The 11,525-nt window shown below is 44.3% G+C and overlaps 1 protein-coding gene across 1 annotated transcript in view; it reads right to left on the bottom strand.

Annotated features, from left to right (window-relative positions):
- Positions 1 to 645: 645 nt before the first annotated feature.
- LOC143275831 (protein-associating with the carboxyl-terminal domain of ezrin-like) overlaps positions 646 to 11,525 on the bottom strand; it is a 28,531-nt gene continuing 17,651 nt past the window's right edge. Inside the window, exons 9-14 of the mRNA XM_076580115.1 lie at positions 10,817 to 11,019; positions 9,235 to 9,375; positions 8,069 to 8,226; positions 5,355 to 5,500; positions 2,219 to 3,093; positions 646 to 958 (exon numbers count right to left, since the gene is read on the bottom strand). Coding sequence (XP_076436230.1) covers positions 911 to 958; positions 2,219 to 3,093; positions 5,355 to 5,500; positions 8,069 to 8,226; positions 9,235 to 9,375; positions 10,817 to 11,019 — 1,571 coding nt within the window. The 3' untranslated portion in view covers positions 646 to 910. The remainder of the gene's footprint in view (positions 959 to 2,218; positions 3,094 to 5,354; positions 5,501 to 8,068; positions 8,227 to 9,234; positions 9,376 to 10,816; positions 11,020 to 11,525) is intronic.

Genomic DNA, 11,525 nt, shown 5'->3' with positions numbered 1-11,525 from the left:
TTACGCAGTTCTGTGTCGGGAATGATGGGGGCCATTTACGCAGTTCTGTGTCGGGAATGATGGGGGCCATTTACGCAGTTCTGTGTCGGGAATGATGGGGACCATTTACGCAGTTCTGTGTTGGGAATGATGGGGGCCATTTACGCAGTTCTGTGTCGGGAATGATGGGGACCATTTACGCAGTTCTGTGTCAGGAATTGTGAGGAACATTTACACAGTTTTATGTCAAGGTCCGAGAATCAGAAGGAACATTCACATAGTTCGGAGTTGAGAATCATGAGGAACATTTACGCAGTTCTATGTCGGAAATTGTGAGGAACATTTACACAGTTTTATGTCAAAGTCCGAGAATCAGAAGGAACATTCACATAGTTCGGAGTTGAGAATCATGGGGAACATTTACACAGTTCGGAGTCGGGAATCATGGGGAACATTTGTGTAATTTAGTGTTCAGAATCAGGGGGGAACATTTACACAGTCCTGAGTCAGTGTGTGGGAATCAGAAGCAACATATACACAGTTCTGAGTCAGGAATCTTGAGGAACATTTATGCAGTTTTGTGTTGGGAATGGTTGGGGGGGGGGGGGGGGGGCAGGGGGTGGGGGTGGGGGGGTTGGGGGTGTAGGGGAGGGGGATGGGGAACATTTATCCAGTTCTGTGTCAGGGATGATGGGCAACAATCACACAGTTCTGCGTCAGTGTCTAGGAACTGGGAGGGGTGGGGAGTTGGAGGGGGTGTTGGGGTGGGGGAGGGGGTGGGGGCATTATTTACACAATTACTAGGACAATGTAAGATTCAGGGGAGGAAAGACCGAGGGGTAAAAATGCAGGATGACGGGCCTTGGGACGTCATCCGCCGTCAGATCATGAGCAGACATAATCTAGAAGGAACGTCGTCATCTGTGCTTGGTCAGAAATCTCCGCCCCAGTCGTCTTCATCGCCCCAGCCTGCAGACTCCTGGAAAAAAAACAACAGAGAATGAATGAATAAATAAAGGAAAGGAGAAAGGAATAATAGTAACACTAATAATAACGACATTAATAATCATCACCATCGTCATAATATTGATGATCGTGATGATATAATCATCATCTTCATCATATTCATAACAATAATCATCACCATCATCATAATATTGATGATCGTGATGATGTTGATGCTGATGATATAATCATCATCGTCATCATATTCATATCAATAATCATCACCATCATCATAATATTGATGATCATGATGATGCCGATGCTGATTATATAATCATCATCATGAAATTCATAATATTAATATGAACAACAACAATAATAATACCAACAACAACAACAATTACAAGGAGAAGAAGAAGACAAAGAAGAAAGAGATGGTTTTCAGTGTGGTGGAGGTGGGGGCAGGGGGGTGGGGGGGGGGAGTAAAGATGGATATGAGTGAGACAGAGAGAGATGGTTCCTAATCGCTCTGATACAGTTTTACTTTCCTGTTTTTTGTTGGGGTTTTTTCCTAGTTTTGGGGGTTTGTGTGTGTGTGTGTGTGTGTGTGTGTGTGTGTGATGTAAATTGTTCTTAAATATGTAAAATGTCCATGCATGTAACTTCATGTAATCTCATGAATACTGAACATGTAAATGCAGTCATCAGACAATCAGACCCCTGCAGGAGCCGGCTCCAGTTCATCACAGTACAGTATGCATGATTAAAGTTCGGTGTGCGCTGTGAGCTACACAATCACCTGCTGGGGATATGATGATAAAGCCGACTTGGATATTCATGACCACCACTATTCCGAGAGACAAGTATGCGCATGCGTGGAGTGATGGCCTAGAGGTAACGCGTCCGCCTAGGAAGCGAGAGAATCTGAGCACGCTGGTTCGAATCATGGTTCAGCCGCCGATATTTTCTCCCCCTCCACTAGACCTTGAGTGGTGGTCTGGACGCTAGTCATTCGGATGAGACAATAAACCGAGGTCCCGTGTGCAGCATGCACTTAGCGCACGTAAAAGAACCCACGGCAACAAAAGGGTTGTTCCTGGCAAAATTCTGTAGAAAAATCCACATCAATAGGAAAAACAAATAAAACTGCATGCAGGAAAAAATACAAAAAAAAAAAAAGGGTGGCGCTGTAGTGTAGCGACGCGCTCTCCCTGGGGAGAGCAGCCCGAATTTCACACAGAGAAATCTGTTGTGATAAAAAGAAATACAAATACAAATACATCAACATACAAACCTCAGCAACAGAATCAGCCACAGCAAAGCGACCCACACCAACCGTTGTCTGATCCGTGAGCCCCGTACTCTCAACCGTCGTGACAGAACCCAGCAAACTCCTGTCCGCAGACGGTTTAATTTCCGGCGCCATGTCCGCGAAGAAGTCTTCCTCTTGCCTGGCGACGACGGACAGCTCAATGCTCTTGATGTCGTACCCCAGACCCAGATCGTCACTGACCGCTGCCTTTTTCACGGGTCCTGCTGTTCTGGCTGCTGATGCCGATTTGTTTTTGGCCAGCAGCTTGAGCCCTTTCCCTGATGTTTGTTTGGGGTCCGACGACACTGAATCTGTGTGAGGAATTCCCTTGGGGGGGCTGTCTTCAGCGGGGGGTGGTTTAGCACCGGTGATCACAGAATCAAAGTGGGAATCGGACCAGTCGATGTCCGTGGGTGGAGAGCTGGGGGTGTAGGGGTTTGGGGACGTGGGCACTTTCTTCCTCTCCGCTTCCCTCGGGGAATTCTTTTTCCCCGGAGACATCTGGGACAGCTCCGCCTCGATTTCATCGCCAATGATGTCGTCTTGAGACTTCCCCACAGAGTTCCTGTCCTTGTTTTCCCAGGCAGAGTTACCATCCTTGTTGTCCCAGTCCTCCCAGTCTTCTCCGCTGTCCTCGCTAGCGAATTTTTCGTCTTCCACACGAGCGTCGCCCTCTTTATCTTTCTCCGCCTCGTCCGTGGATTCTTCGTCGATGTCGTCCAAACTATCGTCCGGTTTACTGCCGCTGCCGTCGGCGTTGTGAGCGTCATCTGTGTTCGCCCTGTGTGTGCTGTCTGTGGCGGACACGGTGTCGGTGCTGTCGTCAGGTGACCCCTTGTCCGTGTCGGAACCTGGCGCTGTAAGACAGAACGCAAGATTACTTTATCATCCGGAGGAAAAATGGAGAGAAAGGGAAAGAGGAGAAACCAAAGAAAAAAAAGAAAGGATTAAGTAATATTTCTAATTCTTCGTGTAGGACATAGAGTGTAAATCATTACTGATCCTTGTATAGCGCCTATCCTCACTCAAGAGACCAAGCTCTGAGCACTTTACAAAGACAAGAGTCATCTATTTGCAGAAAAGGCTGCCCAGCATGGGTAGAGCCGTTTGACAGCTGCCTTTAAGCACTCATCACACTTTTCCTGTGCGACTCAATTCAATTCAATTCAATTCATGTTGTTTAGAGCCCAGCCGACCGTTTAGGCCATCTCAGGGCTGTTACCACGTTTCAACAAAAAAAACTTCTCAAAACTGTAAATAAAATATCTTATTTAAAATTTTTATGTTTACAGCCCAGCCAGCCACTTAGGCCATCTCAGGGCTGTGACCACAACAAATCTTTACAGTATGCCTTTTTTTAAAAACATGCAATTAAAAATATCTAAATCTTGTTAAAAATATTTGTTTCTCTTAAAAAGTCCATTACTGCCCAGGGAGGCACATCCCTGAACAGTGTTCTCAAGGACTCAGCTGTGTAGTGTTCAGTCAGGCTTCTGTCACACACATGCACAAAACATGTACACAAGAACAGATTTTGGGATAGAGATTTTGAAACACCACAATCTGCTGTTTCTATCCCAGCTGTTCAGGATGTAGATTTATGACTTGAAACACTACTTTCTGCTGTTTTTATCCTGGCTGTTGTGGATATAGATTTATGACTTGAAACACCACGTTCTGCTGTTTTTATCCTGGCTGTTGTGGATATAGATTTATGACTTGAAACACACCACTTTCTGCTGTTTCTATCCCAGCTGTTGTGGATACAGATTTACGACTTGAAACACACTACTTTCTGCTGTTTTTATCCTGGCTGTTGTGGATATAAATTTATGACTTGAAACAACACGTTCTGTTTTTATCCTGGCTGTTGTGGATATAGATTTATGACTTGAAACACACCACTTTCTGCTGTTTTTATCCTGGCTGTTGTGGATATAGATTTATGACTTGAAACACCACTTTCTGCTGTTTTTATCCTGGCTGTTGTGGATATAGATTTATGACTTGAAACACACCACTTTCTGCTGTTTTTATCCTGGCTGTTGTGGATATAGATTTATGACTTGAAACACCACTTTCTGCTGTTTTTATCCTGGTTGTTCTCCTGACATTAACTGTTCCCCATAGGGTGACGTTAACTCACTGACATTAACTGTTCCCCACAGGGTGACGTTAACTCACTGACATTAACTGTTCCCCACAGGGTGACGTTAACTCACTGACATTAACTGTTCCCCATAGGGTGACGTTAACTCACTGACATTAACTGTTCCCCAGAGGGTGACGTTAACTCACTGACATTAACTGTTCCCCATAGGGTGACGTTAACTCACTGACATTAACTGTTCCCCACAGGGTGACGTTAACTCACTGCTTTGTTTCTCCTGACATTAACTGTTCCCCATAGGGTGACGTTAACTCACTGACATTAACTGTTCCCCATAGGGTGACGTTAACTCACTGCTTTGTTTCTCCTGACATTAACTGTTCCCCATAGGGTGACGTTAACTCACTGACATTAACTGTTCCCCACAGGGTGACGTTAACTCACTGACATTAACTGTTCCCCACAGGGTGACGTTAACTCACTGACATTAACTGTTCCCCACAGGGTGACGTTAACTCACTGACATTAACTGTTCCCCATAGGGTGACGTTAACTCACTGACATTAACTGTTCCCCACAGGGTGACGTTAACTCACTGCTTTGTTTCTCCTGACATTAACTGTTCCCCGTAGGGTGACGTTAACTCACTGACATTAACTGTTCCCCATAGGGTGACGTTAACTCACTGCTTTGTTTCTCCTGACATTAACTGTTCCCCACAGGGTGACGTTAACTCACTGACATTAACTGTTCCCCACAGGGTGACGTTAACTCACTGACATTAACTGTTCCCCATAGGGTGACGTTAACTCACTGCTCTGTTTCTCCTGACATTAACTGCTCCCCACAGGGCCAGCTCAACTCACTGTTCTGTTTCTCTTGACATTAACTGTTCCCCACAGGGTGACGTTAACTCACTGCTCTGTTTCTCCTGACATTAACTGTTCCCCACAGGGTGACGTTAACTCACTGACATTAACTGTTCCCCACAGGGCCAGCTCAACTCACCGTTGCGTTTCTCCATCTCCAGTTCGGCCTGCAGCAGTCGGAACTTGCGCTGTCTCTCCTCCTTCTTCTTCCGTGCCTCCTCTCGGCGCCGCTCTCTGTCCTGACGACGTTGTTCCTGGTCCGCCTCCCTGCTGGGAGAGGGGGTGCTGTGGCCAGAGAAGGGGTGGGGGTTGGGGGGGAAATTCGTTACACAGAATAGTGATGATGACAATACGACTACTACCACTACTGCTGCTACAACTTCTACTACTACTTCTACTGCTTCTACTAGTACTACTACCACTTCTACTACTACTACTACTAATAATAATGATAATAATGATAACAATGACAATAAGAAGAATGATCATCATAATAATACAAAATAACTAGAACAAGAACAAGAATAATAATAATAATAACAACAATGATGATGATGATGATAATGATAGTAACAACAACAACAACAATAATAATAATAATGATAACAATAACAATAATAATAATGATAACAATGAGAAGAAGAAGAATGATCATAATAATAATAAGAATAATAATAATAATATTAACAACAACAATAATAATAATAATAACAATAACAATAATAATAATGATAACAATGAGAAGAAGAAGAATGATCATAATAATAATACAAAATAATAATAATAATAATAATAATAATAATGATAACAATGAGAATGATAATAATAATAATAATAATAATGAGAAGAAGAAGAAGAATCATAATAATGATACAAAACAATAATAATAAAAATTAAAACAAATTAAAAAAGTAATAATAATGATAATAATGATAATGATAACAATGAGAAGAATGATCATAATAATAATACAACATAACAATAACAACAATGAGAACAAGAAGAATGGTCATAACAATGATACGGAATAAAAGCAAAAAAGAAATGAATTTACTAAATGATGAAATCAAAAACAAACAAAAAACAAAAAAATAAAAACATTTTGTCTCTGCCGAGTTTGGGTGCGCTGTGCACTAGAGGGTGGGGGTGGGGGTGGGGGTGGGGGGATTCATTACTACACCTACTGCCACTTCTACTACGCCTAATACCACCACTACCATCACTTCTACTAACTACCACTACTACTACTACTACTACCAATGGTAAGATAAAGAAGAAGAAAAAGAAGAAGAGCGAGAAGAAGAAGAAGAAGATGATGATGAATTAAATGGAGAGAAAAAACAAAGCAAAGAATGAAGACAAAAATAGCAGACAAAGAAGAAGGAGCAGTACTTGCAGTAGAAGAAGAATGATGATAATGATACTAATACCACTACTAATAATCATCATCATCATCATCATCATCATCATCATCATCATCACAAAAATAATAAACGATAATAACAACAACAACAGAAATAATAATAATACATTTCATCCCTGCTGGGATTGGACCTGCTGAAAACACAAAAAGGATTCATTTATACAGATACAAATACTAATACTATCGAAATCAATAGTGACACACAGAACCTCGGTTTGTCATCTCATCTGAAAGACAGGACGCTCAGTGTGATTTTCGCACTCACACTTGGGAGAACGACGAACGAACTAACGAAATTGTTTTAATGAACTTTGGCCATGGACCACAATTCAAAACCAGGTGGACATGGGAAGGGGTATTTTAACACTTGAATAGATGACACAATATCATCATGTTCATGGACTTGACATTAATTCTACTTAATTAGGTCTGAGTATACAATTTCTCCTTTTGATCGCATGGAAAATAAATTTTGATACATGGGAATTTCTCTGCTTGTTGTTTGATCGGAGAAGTGAACTAAGAGACATGTTTAAACAGTCTTGAAGAAATTTTGTCCGTAAATCATTATATACAGAACAAACAAACAACAAATAGTATTCATCTTCTAGTTCACCTTGGCAAAAAGGACAATGCTTTAAAACATCATTTTCAGTGTACCTATTAACATTGTTATTTAAAGGACGCACATTAAATCGGGCCTGAGACAACGCCACTCTGAAACAATATTCATCAGCATTTGTTATGTATTTTTCTTTTTCAAATACAACTTTGAATGGTCTGTAGCATGAATATCTGTCTCTATCACTAACAGTACCCGAACATTCTTGAATGAAGATATCTATAAATCTTTGCTTGAAAGTAATACGAAATCCTTTCACATCACCAACACTTGGGAGAAAGGGAGAGAGCGGGATTCGAACCCACACCCTCACGGGCACATTACTGGCAGATGAGCGTCTTCACCAATCTGCCACCTGGCTTCTAAGGTACCCGCACTTAGGCACCCAGCGAAAATCCAATCCCCAACAGAGAAAGGAAAGACAGGATCGACTTAGAGGTAGGGAAAAACTAACGAATCAAGGAGCCAAGTCGAATCGAGTACACAGGATGTAAGAATACAATAAACAGAAGCCGCATGCAGCAAAATAAGGCCAAATGAATATGCTTAATAGCAAAAAAAAGCGTAAGACGAGACAGAGCGTAAACCTGACAAGATGGCGTGGAGAACCTTGGCCAAAGGAATGATTCAGCGCTTATAGCTTTCAGAGGCGTTTGATTGGCTAAGAGCGGACTGGGCAAGACGGCTCGTCTTTTCACTGTTAGCCGCGCGAAATTTGGCCAAGCAGAGCAAACCGATAGGCCTAGTTTGCATCAGTTTGACATGGTACAGTATATGACACCAAAACTGCAGACTAATGGGGTCTCACCCTCCGGCAATAAGGTCTTTGAGAAGAGGCTTCCCACTGGCCGGGAGGGATTTGTTTCCAGGCTTCCCATTGGCCAGGAGGGACGTGTTGTTGTCAGGCCACAGCACCTCTCCGGCACTGCTCGGACCTTTCTCCTGCTGGCCCCGCGTCGGCAGAAACTGAAAAGACAAGGGACAATGGGAGATTGATTTTTGTTTGGCTTTTGACTCACTTGTGTAAACAAAGTGAGTCTATGTTTTAACCTGGTGTTCGGTTGTCTGTGTGTGTGTGTGTGTGTGTCTGTGTGTGTGTGTGTCTGTGTGTGTGTGTGTCTGTGTGTGTTTGTGTGTCTGTGTGTCCGTGGTAAACTTTAACACTGACATTTTCTCTGCAAATACTTTGTCAGTTGACACCAAATTAGGCATAAAAATAGGAAAAATTCAGTTCTTTCCAGTCATCTTGTTTAAAACAATATTGCACCTCTGGCACAAAAAAAAAAAAAATGAAGCCTAATTATATGCAAACTGCATTTACTGTTATATTTATATTTTTTGTATTCTCTAAACTTGGCACTTTGATGATGAAATCAAAAACAAAAAACAAAAAGCCCTAGAGGAACAGCGTTTTGCTGTGACACCCGATGATGACACCCTCCCCATCCCGCTCTCTCCCTCCCTTTTCCACACTCCCTCTCTCACCTCCTCTTGCTCCCTCCCTCCCTCCCTCTCTCTCTCTCTCTCTCTCTCTCTCACACACACACTCTCTCTCCCCCCCACCTTAGGCATGCCCTGGAAGAAGAAAGTTTTGCAGTGACCCCCAAAGACAAAATCCTTCTTTCTCTTTCCCACACTCTCTCCCTCTCTCTCTCTCTCCACCCTCCATTCCCCCCCCCCCCTTCCCCCCCCCTCCCACCCCCCACCTTTGGCATGCCCTGGAAGAAGAAAGTTTTGCGGTGCCCCCCGATGACGACGTCTCCCCCTCTCCTCCTCCCTCCCTTCCCCACACTCCCTCCCTCACCCTCTCTCTCTCTCCCTCACCCTCTCTCTCTCTCTCTCCCCCATCTTTGGCATGCCCTGGAAGAAGAAAGTTTTACGGTGCCCCCCGATGACGACGTCTCCCCCTCTCCTCCTCCCTCCCTCCCCCACACTCCCTCCCTCACCCTCTCCCTCTCTCTCTCTCCCCCCTACCTTTGGCATGCCCTGGAAGAAGAAAGTTTTGCGTTGCCCCCCGATGACGACGTCTCCCCCCAGCAGCGGGACCAGGTCGGCCAGGGCCCGAAGACTGCTGGCCACGATGCTGTCATGGCTGTCCCTCAGGCCCAGCAGGATCTGTGCCACAGGCAAGACAACAATCTGAGGGTCCCAGGTTCCTCTTCTTCTTCTTCTTCTTCTGCATTCACTCGTATGCACACGAGTGGGCTTTTACGTGTATGACCGTTTTTACCCCGCCATGTAGGCAGCCATACTCCGTTTTCAGGGTTGGGCATGCTGGGTATGTTCTTGTTTCCATAACCCACCGAACGCTGACATGGATTACAGGATCTTTAACGTGCGTATTTGATCTTCTGCTTGCATATACACACGAAGGGGGTTTAGGCACTAGCAGGTCTGCAGATATGTTGACCTGGGAGATCGTAAAAACCTCCACCCTTTACCTACCAGGCGCCGTCACCGTGATTCGAACACGGGACCCTTAGACTGACAGTCCAACGCTTCAACCACTCGGCTATTGCGCCCTTTGGTCCCAGGTTCAAATCTCGATATCGGCGTCTGGTGGGTTATAGGGTGGAGATTTTTCTGGATGTGTGCAGACCTGCTTGTGCCTGAAACCCCCTTCTGTGTGTATACGCAAGCAGAAGATCAAACACTCACGTTAAAGATCTTGAAACCCATGTCAGCGTTCGGTGGGTTATGAGAAACAAGAACATACCCAGTATGCACACCCCCAAAAACGGAGTATGGCTGCCCACATGGCAGGGTAAAAACGGTCATACATGTAAAAGCCTACTCATGTACATACAAGTGAAAGTGGGAGTTGCAGCCCACGAACAAAGAAGAAGACGTTTATTTCATGTGCCTACTGAATGTAATGAAACAGTCCACACAACACATAAATAAAAACTGATGTCAAAAACAAACAACACAAAAAACATGACTTTAGCAAACAAGTAAATTATACAAATCTACAAGTCAATATTCCTTGGTAATTGAATAATAACGCAAACAACCATATGCATGCAAATTAACATTAGAACATGTGAATTTTCCAGAGTACCACACACACACACACACACACACACACACACGCACACACACACATGCCAATCCACACACACTCACTCCCAAAAAACCCCACCACCCTCCCACCCTACACACACAACTCCCACCGCACCCCAAGCCCCACAACCGCCCCCCCCCCAGCCCCCCAACTCTCCCCCTCACACACACACCTGAGGAAACACATCACCCTGCAGAGTCTTCATGTCGAAGAGAGGGGCGAAGGCAGAGAAATGCTCCAGAACCAGACAGATGTGGACGTCGTGAACACACACAACCTCCCCCCCCACCCCACAACCCCCCCCCCCCCAACTCTCCCCCTCACACACACACCTGAGGAAAGACATCCCCCTAGAGAGTCTCCCTGTCGAAGAGAGGGGCAAAGGCAGAGAAATGCTCCAGCAGAACCAGACGGATGTGGATGTCGTGAACACCCCCCCCCCCCCCCACCCCACAACCCCCCTCCCCCCAACTCTCCCCCTCACACACACACCTGAGGAAAGACATCCCCCTGCAGAGTCTCCCTGTCGAAGAGAGGGGCGAAGGCAGAGAAATGCTCCAGGAGAACCAGACGGATGTGGACGTCGTGAACCAGGAAGATCCTCTGCAGCTCCGGAATCACGTAGTTCCGGAACAGGTCCGCATCCAGAAGGGGGGTCACCAGCCCTCGGGGAGACGGGATGACATGGTCCGAGTCTGGAATGGAAGGAGAATTGTGAACATGACAATGATAACGATGATTATGATAACAGCAATGAGGATTGTGAACATGACAATGATAACGATGATTATGATAACAGCAATGAGGATTGTGAACATGACAATGATAACGATGATTATGATAACAGCAATGATAACTGTGAACATGATAATGATAACGATGATTATGATAACAGCAATGAGGATTGTGAACATGACAATGATAACGATGATTATGATAACAGCAATGATAACTGTGAACATGACAATGATAACGATGATTATGATAACACCAATGAGGATTGTGAACATGACAATGATAACGATGATTATGATAACAGCAATGGTGACTGTGAACATGACAATGATAACGATGATTATGATAACAGCAATAACTGTGAACATGACAATGATAACGATGATTATGATAACACCAATGTGGATTGTGAACATGACAATGATAACGATGATTATGATAACAGCAATGGTGACTGTGAACATGA

The sequence above is a fragment of the Babylonia areolata genome, chromosome 31 (assembly GCF_041734735.1).
Source record: "Babylonia areolata isolate BAREFJ2019XMU chromosome 31, ASM4173473v1, whole genome shotgun sequence".
Taxonomy (NCBI): domain Eukaryota; kingdom Metazoa; phylum Mollusca; class Gastropoda; order Neogastropoda; family Buccinidae; genus Babylonia; species Babylonia areolata.
The sequence above is the reverse complement of the archived record's forward strand: the minus strand, read 5'-3'. Positions and strand labels throughout refer to the sequence as shown.